Below are 15,203 nucleotides of genomic sequence, written 5' to 3'. Positions count from 1 at the left end.
CTTTAAAAAAAAAAAAAGCAGACACCTGTTTATATTACCCCTAGCATGATATCATAAATATTTTAATTTTGCTGGAAACTTTTTTATGCTTTAATTATTGTATTACATTGGATTTCTATTACCTTTTTGTCATAATCCACAGAATATTTATTTATTTTTTTTATGCACAAGCAAATTGATCTTCATAAACATAAAAAAAACTTGATTGTGAAAACATGCCCTTAAAGGGACACCGCTTTAATAAAAAAAAGTTTTAATATATTAGGAAGAAATATGTAACAGCTACACGTATGTAAAAAAAAAAAATAGTTAATGTATTTAATATATATATACTCAGTTACTGCTTTTTATACTATTGATACACTAAATACCCATGGAAAATCAAAAACTAGGCAAAAGTCAATATATTATATAAAAAAAGGGGGATAAGAGACCCAACGAACATATTAGCCATTAAAATGTTTCTTTATTACACTTTTTAATTGAATTGACATGGTATGATTAAATATATATAAAACACATCGACTGCTGCCTTGCAATGGTGCAAGGATCAAAACAAGGTAATACTACACATAGTACTTGATTCCACTAAGTAGATGAGCCTCCATTGAAAATAGCAGGCGGCAAGAAATAAGCTACTCACAGGATGATTCAGTACAGACACTTAAGAAAGGTTAAGTAACAAGGTAAACTTACTAGTGAATTAGTGCAGTTGATCCCTACTGCCCCAACGCACGTTTCGTGGCAACTTCTTCAGGAGGCGTGAATCTTCACTTTACATGTGCTGTGACAGTGACACAGCCGCGACAGATACAGCTGTGGTGCCGGACAGCTGATCAGCCGGCGCGCTCCATGTATCCAGGTTCCCTCTGCAGCTTATTCGGCAAGCGCTATAGCTTGCTGAATAAGCAGGAACCCGATCAAATTCACTGAACTCTTCTGTAGAGGTGTTCTTGCTTCCAAGCCAATGAAAAAAAGCCTTTGGAAGATCATATGTTTTACTCAAGTTTATCACAAAGCAAAAAATCCGTCATGCAAAACGAAAGCAAATGTGAAGCCCTCAATCTGCATCCCTGTCTCACAGATCCCCACAGACTTGAATGGCTGAGTCTGATCACTGATAGGACCTGATTAAGGCCAGAATCGCACATTCAATATTTGGACAGTTTTTTACCTCAGTATTTGGCAGCTAAAACCCAGTAGTGGGTGATAAATCCAGAAGTGGTGACGTGTTTCTATTATACTTTTCCTCTGACTGTTCCTCTCCTGGTTTTGGCTTACAAATAACTGATGTAAAATACTGACCAAATACTGACCATACGAATGTGGCCTAAGACCTGTTCTGAGTCACAGGAATCTCACTATCAGATCCATGGTTTTAGTGATGTGTGAATACATCCCTTCTACTCTATGGGACAAAGTGCTATCCGTGAAAAAAAAAAAAATGGGACAGCACTTGGACGTGAATGTGGCTAAGTTCCTAAAATAAGTGTTTGGAGATGAAATTCTTCAGCATCAAAAGTGCACCAAATAGCTTAATTTGCACTTCTCTCTGTACCCCAATATGTCCCTGTGACGTCAGCCCTTTGAGAGGAAATCTTTGGCGTGCACATTTTCTCACGCTGGGAACACTGAGAATGTCACCTATACGAAAGGCACTTGATGCCTGTGCCCATAGAAGGGCGGAACACTGCGGAGGAAAGGAGAGAAAATGAATGTGCACGCGCAAGAATTCCTCTCAAGCGGCTGACATCGCAGGGATAGGCGAGATACAGTATATGGAGGCAGATTTGTCGTCTGGGCAACAACATGACCATAGCCTGGGAGAGGTCATATACAGAAATGGATAAAAGATGATTTCTCACCAACAAGGCGTCTGATGTGAGGCACACAGGGATCACTCTCCTCAGCAGTCTATAGCCTGTGTGCCCATATTAATAGTTTAGATAGGTCTAATGTGGTGACAGATTCCATTAAGCTTGTTTCAATATCATTGTTCTCGGCAGCAGATTATCCTGTGTAAACATGTGCTGCCGAGAACATTTTTATTCTATGCGCACAGAGTGATTATATTAAAGGGGTTGCCCAGTCTAAAATGGCAAGTTTTACAGTCATTTTATATGATTGCAGATTTGCGAATCCTCCCATGAATGTACTGCACGCTGAGATGGTTCTCCAGTGTCAGCGAGTGCACCCCCATATGTATCACCACATGTAGCCTGCACCCTTATATGTTCCTCCACATGTAGCATGTGCGGCGCCCCAGGGTCCTGGTCGTCGCAATGGTATTGCTTTCCTCTCAGGGAGAGTGATGCTACGTTTAGAGTCAAAGAAGGATAACTGCATCCAGGTATCACAAACATGCAACACATTTCACACTCCAGACCACCAGGGGGAGCTTCTGCTCCTATTTATTAGGTCACTCCCCACATATATATAACTGGTGGTCTGTAGGGAAAGTTAGTCAGTTGCTGGCTGAGCTCAGCTCAGTTAGTTCCAGACCAGAGTCTGAGGAGGACAGAGGGTCAACAGAGCTGTGCATGCCCTCAGAGCTGCAGCTCCCAGAAAGAGACATTGAAAGGCAGAATTGTATTGCAGCGAGCATGAAGGAAGTCAAAGCAAAGGAGAGGATACCAGAAGGGGACCAGCCCCGCTCAGGCTGCCTCCTTCTGAGGCGCAAAATCCCGGTAGCCGGAACACCGAGGGAGTAACGACCTCTACGCCTTATTTCAGAGACCGGCAGGACAGCTAATTGCAGGTTACCTGTCCACACCTACACCCAGGAGGCATGATGACACCTACAGATCCGGGTTATCTAAGAGACCCTATAAACAGGCTCAAGTCACCAGTCATACGGGTTTTGTCCTATCCTATATTGGGGACAGAGAGAGCGAAACACCACATCTGTGAGACCGTTATGTGAAGCCATAGGTAGTAAGGGACACCACCACAGTGCAAGGGAAGGCTACTGATTTCCACCTGGACAAGGGGACTCTGGACTTGCCTCCAAACCGGTCGGACTCTGCCTGCCCTGTGATCTGGTGCCCTGGACTGTGGATGCTGAAGTCTTCAGTAAAGGTAAAGAGACTGCAACCTTGTGTCCTCGTTCTTCTCTGTGCCTCTCACCATACCACCATCTACACACCGGGAATCCCTGGGGACATACATCACCTGTGGGAAGGTATACCTTCTAGCTGCCATAACATCACCCCAGCGGACCCCTTAAAGCAGCATCGGACACCCTGACCGAATACCACAGGTGGCGTCACGAACATAAACTCTATTCCTTTAAAGACCTTCCCCTTTTACATGGGCGCCCTGGGCCACAGACCGGGTCGCAGCCACCGTGACATCCCCCTGTGAAACAGTAGGACCCGGTACCGAGTACCCCTAGCCCGTGGGGAGACTCACATGCACCCCCCCTACATGTATCCCCACATATAGCCTGTACCCCCATATGTACGCTGCACCTGTAGCTTGCACCCCTATATGTTCCCCCACATATAGCCTACACTCTTATGACCCCCACATATAGCCTCCACCACCCATATGTACCTCTACATGTAGTCTGCACCGCTCATATGTACCCCCACATGTAGCATGCACACCCATATGTACCTTCAGATGTAGCCTGCACTTCTATATGTACCACCATGTGTATCTTACATGCCAATATGTACCCCAACATGTAGCCTGCACACCCATATGTACCTTCAGATGTAGTCAGCACTTCTATATGTACCACCATGTGTATCTTACATGCCAATATGTACCCCAACATGTAGCCCGCACACCCATATGTACCTTCAGATGTAGCCTGCACTTCTATATGTACCCCCACGTGTATCTTGCATGCCAATATGTACCCCCACATGTAGCCTGCACCCTTTGTACCCCAACATACAGCCTGCACCCCATACGTACTCCCACAGCTATCCTGCAACCCCATATGTACCCCTACATATAGCCTGCACCCCAGGTATCCCTGTTCCTTAATTTGCTGTCACCAGTGTGCCTCTTGCTGCTTCCTACTCGGGAAAGAATATCACTTGCAATCTGAAGCATGGCCCGTAAGATTCACATAGACATGACATCATCTCCGGTCCTTCACCTCTATGACTTATCTTCTTCTGTCAGAGCAGGCAGCTGATCAGTGCTCCTCTGTCCTTACATCCCCCCCCAAAAAAATATAGATGGTGGTTTTTAAACCTAGTGCAGTGGAAGTAAGAAGAAGGGAAATTTAAAAAAAAAATACTTTTTCCCTTCACAATGACATCGCCCTTGGCAACCAGGCACCCTATGTGCCGCCCTCAGGTGCCTAGTGGAAAATACAGCCACGGCCACAGCGACCATCATTATGTATGGAGAAACAGGGGGAAGACGTGTAAGCCACAGACCACCAGCCCAACCGTGAAGCACAGAGTTGCCAGCATCATGATATGGGGGTGCCTTACTGCAGGAGGGACTGGTGCGTGGGGTCTTATTCATTAGTGTTTGGTTCCAAATTTCATCAGTGTATCAGTTTTTTACCATCAGTGTTTTATCAGTGATTTTCACTGATGAAAAAAAAAGTTTCCCTATTCTTTGCAGTATTAATCACAGATGCCGTAGACTATTCTCGGTAAATTTAATCCATGACATGGATAAAAAGCAGAAATGTCTTCCTAATTTTTGCTGGTCTGCAAAAGAACCATGGACATGTGAACAGCTCTATAAACTATAAAGATGGGGGCTGGAACAAAGCGCAGCTGGGTGGAGGCCCCCCATGACTGCTTTGAGCCGGGCGGTCTTTTTAAATAATGCTGCGGCTGGGGATAGGAGGATGGCAAGTGGGGGGAGGAGTTAGGAAGGGGGGAGGTAGTAGGGAAAGTGCGGGAAAACCGCCATTCCCTACCTTAATTCAGGAAGAAGACGTGCAGGATGGCGTCGGCTGAATCTATGATGTCACAGCTTCGAGTGATGGCCAGGTCCAGGAGAGGGGGCTGGCTTGAGGCCCAGCTGGCCTCCATCATCGGTGCTGCAGGAGGATCTGGGCAGAGCTCACGGGGCAGGAGGACCAGGCCCCCAGAGAGACTGTCTCCCGAAGTCCCGGCGCGTGGCAGGCGCAGGCTCCGGAGCCCCTCCAGGGACCCTGCGGGCGGTGAGTCCGGCGGCGCTGCCCCCTCCGGTCGCTCCCGCTCCGGCAGGATTCCAAGTACCCGGCCTGCAGGCGCCGGGAGTCGGGCCCAGGACACCACCACTGCTGCCGGGAGCGCCGGACCGGAAGTGCGGCCTGCGCGTTCCAGGCAGAGCGCAGCCGCAGCTTCCCCACTCAGGTCCCCTGCTCTCGGGGGGGCGCGAGGCCGCCGCTCCACCGGCTTCTCCTGTCGTACCGGTGTCCAGAGGGAGAGCGGCCGCCGTTCCCCCTGCTCCCAGCAGATCCACGGCGCTCAGGGGGCGCGCAGTGGCAGGAAGAGGCAGAGCAGCGCTGCCAGGAAGAACAGCACAGCCAGGAAGAGCTGCACAGCCAGGAGGAGCAGCACGGCCAGGAGGAGCAGCGCGGCCAGGAGGAGCAGCACGGCCAGGAGGAGCAGCACGGCCAGGAGGAGCAGCACGGCCAGGAGGAGCAGCAGCAGCCAGGAATCCGGACCCTTTACCTGCTGGGATGACCACGAGGAGTACACAGGCGGCGGACGGTCAACGGTCGGGAGATCTTCTACGTCCCGCTTGTACGGAACGGCGCAGAGGAGGGAGAGATGCAGGCAGCAGTGTCGAGCTGCCTGACCGGGAGCGAAGGATGTTACACGACCGGGCGGGCCCGCCCGGGTTGGAACGCGGGGATCGGTCAAGGTCGCCCAGGAGGTCTCCGGAACACAGAGCAGCGTTTACCCGTTACCCATCGGACGGTAGGGTGGCGGGGGACACAGACCACGGACGGAGGAGTGGGTCGGTACAGCAGCTACAGCACGCTCGGGTCCCCCCTGGTGATGAGGAGGCCAGGGGCGCGGGCCTGGGGCAGAGAGGCCTAGCGGCGCAGCAGTTCCCACACGCTTGGGTCCCCCCTGGTGACGAGGAGGCCAGGGGCGCGGGCCTGGGGCAGAGAGGCCTAGCGGCGCAGCAGTTCCAACACGCTCGGGTCCCCCCTGGTGACGAGGAGGCCAGGGGCGCGGGCCTAGGGCATCGACGCGGCGACGAGGTGGCGGAGTCCAGCGGTGATCGTCAAGTGAGGTCGGAGCGACAGGGATCCGGAGGTCCGGCTGGCGGGGACACAGCACCCGCGCAGCGTTGTGAGTATGAGTCTATGTCTGGTTTGTCGCCCGCAGGGGCCGGGTTGCAGGAAACTAGGAGGGGTCGGGTGGCGGTGTGTGAGGACCGGCAGAGGAGTGGGCCGATTGTGGCAGAGGTGCCAGGTATGCAGGATTTATTGCAGGGTATGTCGCAAATTTTGCGTAGATTAGGAGGAGGGTCGGCAACTGGGGTTGCCGCATCGCCGGTTGAGGCGTGGTTGTCTGGGCGAGGGGTGGAACCCCCGGCGGGGTGTGGGTTGTTAAGCCCGGGTCGGGTAGTGGAGGTTGCATCGTCAGGTGTATCAGTTTCGGTTCAGACAGAGAAGGAAAAAGGCGATACGGTCAAATTAGATGACAGAGCGAAAGGGGAAGTTTATGTGTGCTTTGAAGGGCCGTTGGGAGCGCATTTAAAAAAGGAGGTGAAGGAGAAGATTTGGAGAGACGAGTACGTGGAAATTTTTTCGCTGCTTCCGTTGGAGAAGTTTAACTTGGATAAAGGGAAAAAAGATGATAGCAAAAAGGAGGAGGAAGAAAAGCGGAGGTGGCGGCTAATTCCGCAGACATTTGTAAACTGGTTGCAGGCATTTGCAATATTGGCGAGCGTAGTGGGGGAGAAGGCGCCTGAGAATTGCTCAGGTTTGTTTTGCTATTTAGACTCGATTGGGGAGGCGCATCGTACATATGGCGGTCAGACGTGGCTGCGGTATGATGAGCAGTTCAGGCAGCGAAAGGCGGTAAGGCCGGAAATTAGGTGGGACCAGAAGGATATAGGCCTTTGGCTGAAGGTTATGGCCCCAGCTAGACATGGGCAGTCCTTTCATGGGTCCGGGGGTGGGGGCAGCCAGCAGGCGGGACACGGAAGCAGTAGTCAGGGTGCACAGGGAGCAAAGGAGAAGTCTGGAACCTGCTGGCAGTTTAACGACGGTCAGTGCAAATACGGTAACACCTGTAAATTTAAGCATGTGTGTTCCCACTGTAATGGAAGTTCACACGGGGCTTCAAAGTGTTTCAGGAAGGGAAAAGGAAAGCCAGCTTTGGGTGCCGGTCAAGGGGGAGAGCCCGGTGAGGCTTCACGAGATGGGCCCCTTTCTAAATAGGTACCCTGATCAGGTGAAGGCCGGTATTATTTTTAATGGTTTTGCGGATGGTTTTAGGATTCCTCCACCGAGTCACGAGGTTCCTTTTTCGATTAAGAATTTGCGGTCGGCAATGTTGCATGCCGAGGTTGTTGATGTTAAACTCAAGAAAGAAGTGGAGTTGGGAAGGATGTCGGGGCAGTTTTTGAACCCGCCGACTGAGGGTATGGTGGTTTCCCCTTTGGGGGTGGTGCCTAAGAAAGAGCCAAATAAATTTCGGTTGATTCAACAAATTTGTCGTATCCAAAGGGTCGGTCGGTAAATGATGGCATCGCCCAAGAGCTGTGCTCTGTTGAGTATACATCATTCGATGCAGCGGTGCAGTGGGTGAGAAGGCAGGGCCCGGGGGCGCTGTTGGCAAAGACGGATATTGAATCGGCCTTCCATTTGCTTCCGGTGAATCCGGACAGCGTCCCGTTGTTAGGTTGTTTTTGGAATGGTGGTTACTATTTGGATAGATGTTTGCCAATGGGCTGCGCCATTTCTTGTTCCTTGTTTGAGACGTTTAGTACTTTTCTGGAGTGGGTGGTTAGGGACGTGGCGGGAGTTCAGTCGGTTATCCATTATTTGGATGATTTTTTGTTTATCGGGCCGCCTGATTCCGCAGTATGCCGTAATACGTTAACGGCTATGTTTTGGGTCGCTGAGCTTTTTGGAGTTCCATTAGCGGCAGATAAGACGGAAGGTCCCACTACGGTGTTGAGTTTTTTGGGAATTTTAATTGACTCCGAGAGAATGGAGTGTCGGTTGCCGGAGGATAAGCTGGCCCTGCTGCAGCAGGAGGTTGATAGAGCTAGAAGGAGGCGGAAGCTGACTTTGAAAGAGTTGCAGTCTCTTTTGGGTAGATTGAATTTTGCATGTCGGATCATACCCATGGGCAGGATATTTTGTCGCAGGTTGTCGGTCACGATGGCAGGTGTCAAAGAGCCGCACCATTTTATTCGCCTGAGCAAGGAACACAAAGACGACTTGCTAGTGTGGCAGCGTTTCTTGTGCAATTACAACGGGCGGTCGTTGATTCAGCAGGAGGTCTTAACAAACTTTGATTGCGAGATATATACGGATGCAGCCGGTTTGGCTGGTTACGGGGCCTATTGCGGTGGTCGTTGGTGTGCCGGACGGTGGCCGGGCCAGTGGAGGGAGTTGGGCCTTACAAAAAACCTGGTTTTGTTGGAATTGTTTCCTATCGTGGTGGCGGTTTCCATTTGGGGGGAAATGTTTGCTAACAGGAGGATTCGTTTTCATTGCGACAACATGAGCGTCGTGTCGGTGATGAACAGTTTATCGGCATCATCCCCCCCGGTGATTAAGTTGGTGAGGGAGTTGGTTTTCCGATGCTTGGAGCTGAACGCTTGTATTTCGGCGGTGCATGTGCCGGGTGTGCAGAACTCAATAGCTGATGCATTGTCTCGTTTCCAGTGGGACAGTTTTCGGGAATTGGCGCCGGACGCGGAGATCTCGGGAGAGGAATGCCCTTTGCATCTTTGGAGCGTGATTATGGACGAGCAGGCCGGTTGATTCGGGAGTCTGTTACGAGCCAAACCTGGGCATCATACGAAGCCTCCTGGCGGGTATGGCAAAGTTGGTTGTCGGTGTGGGGCCAGTTGGTGTCTGACGAGGATAGGATGTTGGCGGTGTTATTCTTGATTGGTAAGGCGGCCGAGGAAGGTTGGTCGATTTCGAAGGTAAATAAATTTGTTGCTGGATTGGCTTTTGCTTTTAAGTTACAGGGGTTGGTTGACGCGACAAAACATTTTTTGGTCAGACAAGCACTTAGGGGTTTTAGGAGAGGTAATCAGACGGTTGACCGTCGCCGCCCCATTTCGTTCAGCCTTTTAGAACGGTTGGGCGGAGTCTTGGAGATTATTTGTGATTCGAGTTTTGAGTTGGCGTTGTTTCGTCTCGCTTTTTCGTTAGCGTTTTTTGGGGCAATGCGCGTTGGGGAGCTGGTGTCGAGGTCTAAAGTTAGAGCAGGGGGTTTGTTGGCGGAGGATGTGGAAGTATGGACGGGGGGTATCGTTTTTTGGATTCGGCGTTCAAAGACTGACCAAATTGGGAGAAAAAAACGTGTGGTGCTGGGGAGGGTTAACGGGTCTCGGATGTGCCCTAGAGGTTGTCTGGAAGCATACTGGCAGTTATGGTCAGGCAGATCCGGCCCTTTGTTGTGTCACGCAGAAGGGTCCTTTTTGTCACGCTTTCAGTTCATTGCGGTGTTAAGAAGGGGCTTGCGGGAGTTGGGCCTTTCTCCGGATTTGTTTGGGTCGCATTCTTTTCGTATCGGGGCGGCATCAGAAGCTGATAGTTTGGGTTTGGGCGCGGAGGACATTTGTAGAATTGGCAGGTGGACTTCCAATCGTTACCTAAGTTACGTCCGTCATTAATTTAGTGGTGTGGTTATGATTTTGTATTTGACCTCAGTGTTTTTTCTTCATGCATCTTGTTGCAGGTGTGTCCCCTTACTTAGCCTGGATCTTCGGATATTCATTCGTTCATTGGGGGGCGCTGCGGGCCGAGGTCAGGCCGGACGGTAGGCAACTGGGGTTTAGTAGGCGTCAAGTTGTCATTCGGTGGTTGGGATATAGGGGGATGGTGTGGAGCAGGGCCCTTCCTGAATTTTCCAAGGCGGTTCGTTTAGATAGACAACCTGACATTTTAATTGTGCATTTGGGGGGGAACGACTTGGGCGCGCGGCCTGTCAGGGAGTTGATTAGGGACATACGGTTTGATTTGTTGAGGTTGCAGGTATCATTTCCTGGGGTGTTGACTGTGTGGTCAGATATTGTGCCTAGGAAACGGTGGAGGGGGGCTAGATCTTTGAAGGGTATTAATAGGGCTAGGGTCAAGTTGAATAGGGCAATAGCAGGTTTTGTTTCCAGAAACGGGGGGATTAGCGTTAGACATTTTGAATTGGAGTCAGGGCTTGGTAACTACTGGTTGGAGGACGGAGTTCACTTAAACGCGATTGGGATTGATTTGTGGACTTTGGCATTGCAAGAAGGAGTTGAACGGGCGTTGGTGGCGTTGGGGCACTCACGAGCCTGAGGTGGTCAGGGCTGTTCGTGTGTGGTGGGGGGGTGGGGGTTCTTGGAGTTGACGCTGATTGGTTGGGGGAAGGAATTGGAGCATAATTGCAGGCAATTTAAAATGTGGTGGGGTTGGATCTGGCATTTTGGTATGGGCTCTGGACGGGGTTTTACCCTGGGAGCTGTTGGTGGTTTTTCTCTTCCTGGAACGGGATGTACGGTGCCCTCGAGCTGGTTTTCACGGCTGAGGGTAATATGGTGGTCGATCTTCTTTTGTGGGGTTTTGCCAGATCTTTTTAGCTCCAAGAACCCTCCCCTCGAATTTATACTGTTGTATTTATGTTTATGTTAATTTTGTTAATAAAAGTTGGCCGCTGTGGCCAAAATATCCAAAAGAATAATTGGTTATGTTTTTATTTAAGAAAAGGGTTGGGTCGGTGGGCAGTTTCTGGTGTTTAGGTTACATACGTAGGAAAAGACCGTACTCGGCATACGCGGTCAAGATGGGGGCTGGAACAAAGAAGAGCTGGGTGGAGGCCCCCCATGACTGCTTTGAGCCCTGCGGTCTTTTTAAATAATGCTGCGGCTGGGGATAGGAGGATGGCAAGTGGGGGGAGGAGTTAGGAAGGGGGGAGGTAGTAGGGAAAGTGCGGGAAAACCGCCATTCCCTACCTTAATTCAGGAAGAAGAAGACCCACCCACCCTCCCTTGTTGGCTTGTGGTTAGGGGTTTTTTTAATGAGGGGGAGAATTGTCGTGAAGAGTTTATATATCGATATGGAAGTTATATATATATAAAAAAAATAAATAAATAAATTTGGGGGGTTTGGGATTTCACTTTGTATGCGGGTGTTTGGTTCATTATTTACATTTTATTCGTTTATTGTCACAGTGGCAGTGGGGGGGTGGGGGTTCTTGGAGTTGACGCTGATTGGTTGGGGGAAGGAATTGGAGCATAATTGCAGGCAATTTAAAATGTGGTGGGGTTGGATCTGGCATTTTGGTATGGGCTCTGGACGGGGTTTTACCCTGGGAGCTGTTGGTGGTTTTTCTCTTCCTGGAACGGGATGTACGGTGCCCTCGAGCTGGTTTTCACGGCTGAGGGTAATATGGTGGTCGATCTTCTTTTGTGGGGTTTTGCCAGATCTTTTTAGCTCCAAGAACCCTCCCCTCGAATTTATACTGTTGTATTTATGTTTATGTTAATTTTGTTAATAAAAGTTGGCCGCTGTGGCCAAAATATCCAAAAGAATAATTGGTTATGTTTTTATTTAAGAAAAAGGTTGGGTCGGTGGGCAGTTTCTGGTGGTTAGGTTACATACGTAGGAAAAGACCGTACTCGGCATACGCGGTCATGGGTAAAACACAGGTAAAAAACACAGATAGAACACGTATGTGCCTCGCGGACGTCTGAATGAGGCGGTAATGAAGCTCTGCATTGTGTGATAACTGTTATTTCTCCATCTATATATTACTCTTCTCCTTTCAATAGTTACTTGGCATTCAGGGTCTGGTTATTATTCCTGGTATTTCCTCCATTTGGAGAAATTTCTTCTTTTTGTTTCTATTTTCTTGTGTTCTCCAAATGTAAAGCTTGTTTGCTCAATTTTCCATCTAATTTACATCTAAATCTACAGTCCAGGTTCCTGTCAGTTAAAACTGGTGAGATTTGCTTTGCTAGATGATTTCGGGGCATATTTATGACCAATTTTTTTTTTTTTGTGCAAGTCTTTACTGCCAGGGTAGCGTACAAGACCAGACTGAAAAAGATTATCCTCATTTTTGAAAAATGTGATTCTTTTACACTTTTATGAAATTTGATGTTAAAAACATTGTAGCACTTTGAGTTTTTACAGTCAGATTTTTTTTAAGCTTTAATTTTGTACCTTTTTTTTAATATTTTTACAATGTTACTTTGTTTTCTATTGTGATAATTCTAGTGTTATTTCTTTTTATTTTATGACATAGATGAGTTACGCAACATTTTCATAAATTTGTTCCAAAGTCCTTTAGCCTGGAAAAAGCACGCTTAAAAAAAGTGACTTCGAAAATCCTCTGATAATAAATTACCTCCAAGTTGTCAGTTTTTTCCTAAATATTCAGGAGGGAAACCAGAGGAAAGACATGATGCAGTATTATTGAATAAGGCATGGCAATTACAAGAGACTACGAAAATGTCAGGAAAGTTGTCAGACCCATTTTACCTATTTCCAAAATTCAACTTACCTGCATTGCAATGTTTACAACAGTGATTTACTGCCCTGTATTCACCGTCTGGACAGAGGATTTCTCTCTTCCAGAGCTTGTGTAATATGGAATTTTTCTTTATTCCTTTGTCTGTTGTATTGTGGTTGTTATTTTCTGCGAATACCACAACATTTAGAATAAGAGCCTGTAAGAATAAAGAGTCAGAGAAGAACAGTCAACACCTTCTGTCATATAAAAGGCAAATGTGTGCATAAGCGACATCGCTATTCCCAAGAAAAAAAAGTGAATATTTTATGGAATCAAATTTTCCAATAAAAGATCGGCTGCTATTTTGCAAGTGATTGTTAGAAAATCAAAATGAACATTAATTATGTTATATAGTAAAACAATTGTTAATGCAATTTTAGAGCAAATACAAAGGCTTCATCTGCACCCCTTTAAGTTACACGCCCTGAGAGCGGTGTTTGACTTTTCTATAATATAAGGAAAGATTTTTTCAGTAAAAGGAACCTTTTATTTTTTTACTCATCTGACATTCTGGAAGTTTTGTGGGGAACTTGGTGCTAAAATGAAAGGCCTGCACCACGTGCCCTTCAAATGTTTTTGGCTTACCTTAAACGCACTTTGTATTTTGTATTGTTGTCAACATTTGTATTTTAGCCCCATCCCTACATCATCTAATTCAGGTACGGACTGGGGCTGAAATTCAGTCCTGGCATTTGAAATCACAGAGGCCCATGTTGTCCCCGTCCCCGTGAACCAGATGATCCCATAATATTACTAATATTACCCTGGATGGAGGAAAGGAAGATTTTCTACAAGACCAATATTTCTAATGATACTCGTGGCCTGCTGGGGTAAGTGATGGCGTCAGCAACTTTGTGCTCCATCACAACTCTTAACAGTATGGGTGTTTTGAGAACACGGATTCTGTTAACAACGTAGCAGCCAAAGCAGCCCATGACCAGTCAGGCCCTTCTGGCATTTGCCAGAATTGCCAGATGGCCAGTCCGGCCCTGATCTAATTTATGAGTGATGTTTGCATAAAAGAGTACCCTCTTACCCAACAATTGTTTCCGAAAAACCAGTACAGTTCTGGCAAATTCGGGAATTTTTAAAGGGAACCTGTCAGCAGGATTGTGCTCAGAACCTACAGACAGTGTCAGGTCGGCGCCGTTACACTGAATAGAATGATACCTTGGTTAATGAAATCCGTCTTGTGGTTGTTGCTTAATTTTGAGTTAATGATATGCCCGTGCTCCGGGGAGGCCTGTGGGGGGGCCTTCATGTTTAGGTATTGCTTAGGTATTCATAACGAAGACTGCTGACATATCACCGATTCCTCAGTGGCCTGCTCCCTATTTTATATACTGAATATTATATGTATTTAAAAAAAAAAAATCACATTCAGCAGACAGGCTGCGGCCGTGCCTGAGCTGCAGCATGATCGCATCTATAATATGCATATTGGATCGCTGATTGATGCTACTGAGCAGGCGCAACCAGCGCCATTTTGAGAAATATTTTTTTATTTTTTCAGAATAAATTTAATATCACTAAATTCAATAATTCATATTATACATGCATTCATGCTGCAGTGCAGATGCCGCCGCTGGCGCCTGCATCTGAATGTGATTTTTTTTTCAATACATATTATATTCAGTATGTAAAATAGGGGGCAGGTCAGTGAGGGACCAGTGACCAGTGTCAGAAGCCATACACATGAATACCTAATCAGAGCACCACATGAAGACCCCCACAGGCCGCCACGGAGCACAAGCATATCATTAACTGAAAACTACGAATAAAGATTAAACAACAACCACAAGATGGATTTCATCAACCAAGGTATCATTTTAATCAGTATAACGGTGCCAACCTGACACTGTCTGTAGGTTACTGTGCACAATCCTGCTGACAGGTTCCCTTTAAGAAGGGGTGTTTTATTGGGGACCAGATACTGTATATCAGTTAAAACCATGTCCTGAGAGGGCCCAAATCCCAAATGTATAGACACCAGTATTATAGATGGCCCATTACCAGTGGAGGACTAGAGATGGAGGCAAAGAAGCTACAAGTTAAAGAGAATCTGTCAGCAGGTTTTTGCTACCTCATCTGAGAGCAGTATGATATAGGCAAAGAAAAGCTGAATCCAACAAGGTATCGCTTAGATTACTGGGTTCTGACACAATCAGGGTTCTTAGATTTAACAATGCAGCAGAGCTGAGATACCTGACCCCGCCTACACCACAGCTAACTCCGCCCACACCAGGCTCTCACTCTACATAGCTATAGACAGTGAGGTGTTTATCACAGGAGGGGAACTTAGAGACATGCTGCCAGCATGTCACAGCAATGGTAATCACAAGGTCAATAAAGCTACAGTCCAAGTAACCAACATCACACAGCCGGATATGTGACACATCCTTAAGCTCAGTGTTTTAACCCCTACCTCATGCTGTCCTCAGTTTACACAGCAAAAACCTGCTGACGGATTTCCTTTAAGGCAGACATATGTTTGTAGACTACATTTCTCAAGAAGCAGAGCTGTATAAGTTCCAGTGTGTAATG

General features: G+C 47.6%; 1 protein-coding gene across 2 annotated transcripts in view; it reads right to left on the bottom strand.

Annotated features, from left to right (window-relative positions):
* The window catches only part of FAS (Fas cell surface death receptor), a 61,315-nt gene that overhangs the window by 37,757 nt on the left and 8,355 nt on the right, over window positions 1-15,203 (bottom strand). For both annotated transcript variants that reach the window (XM_077258926.1, XM_077258927.1), the window contains exon 2: window positions 12,651-12,816. In XM_077258926.1, coding sequence (XP_077115041.1) covers window positions 12,651-12,816 — 166 coding nt within the window. The remainder of the gene's footprint in view (window positions 1-12,650; window positions 12,817-15,203) is intronic.

Source organism: Ranitomeya variabilis, chromosome 4, assembly GCF_051348905.1.
Source record: "Ranitomeya variabilis isolate aRanVar5 chromosome 4, aRanVar5.hap1, whole genome shotgun sequence".
In the NCBI taxonomy this organism is placed as follows: Eukaryota; Metazoa; Chordata; class Amphibia; order Anura; family Dendrobatidae; genus Ranitomeya; species Ranitomeya variabilis.
Note: the sequence above shows the minus strand (reverse complement) of the source record. Positions and strands in the feature narration are given on the sequence as shown.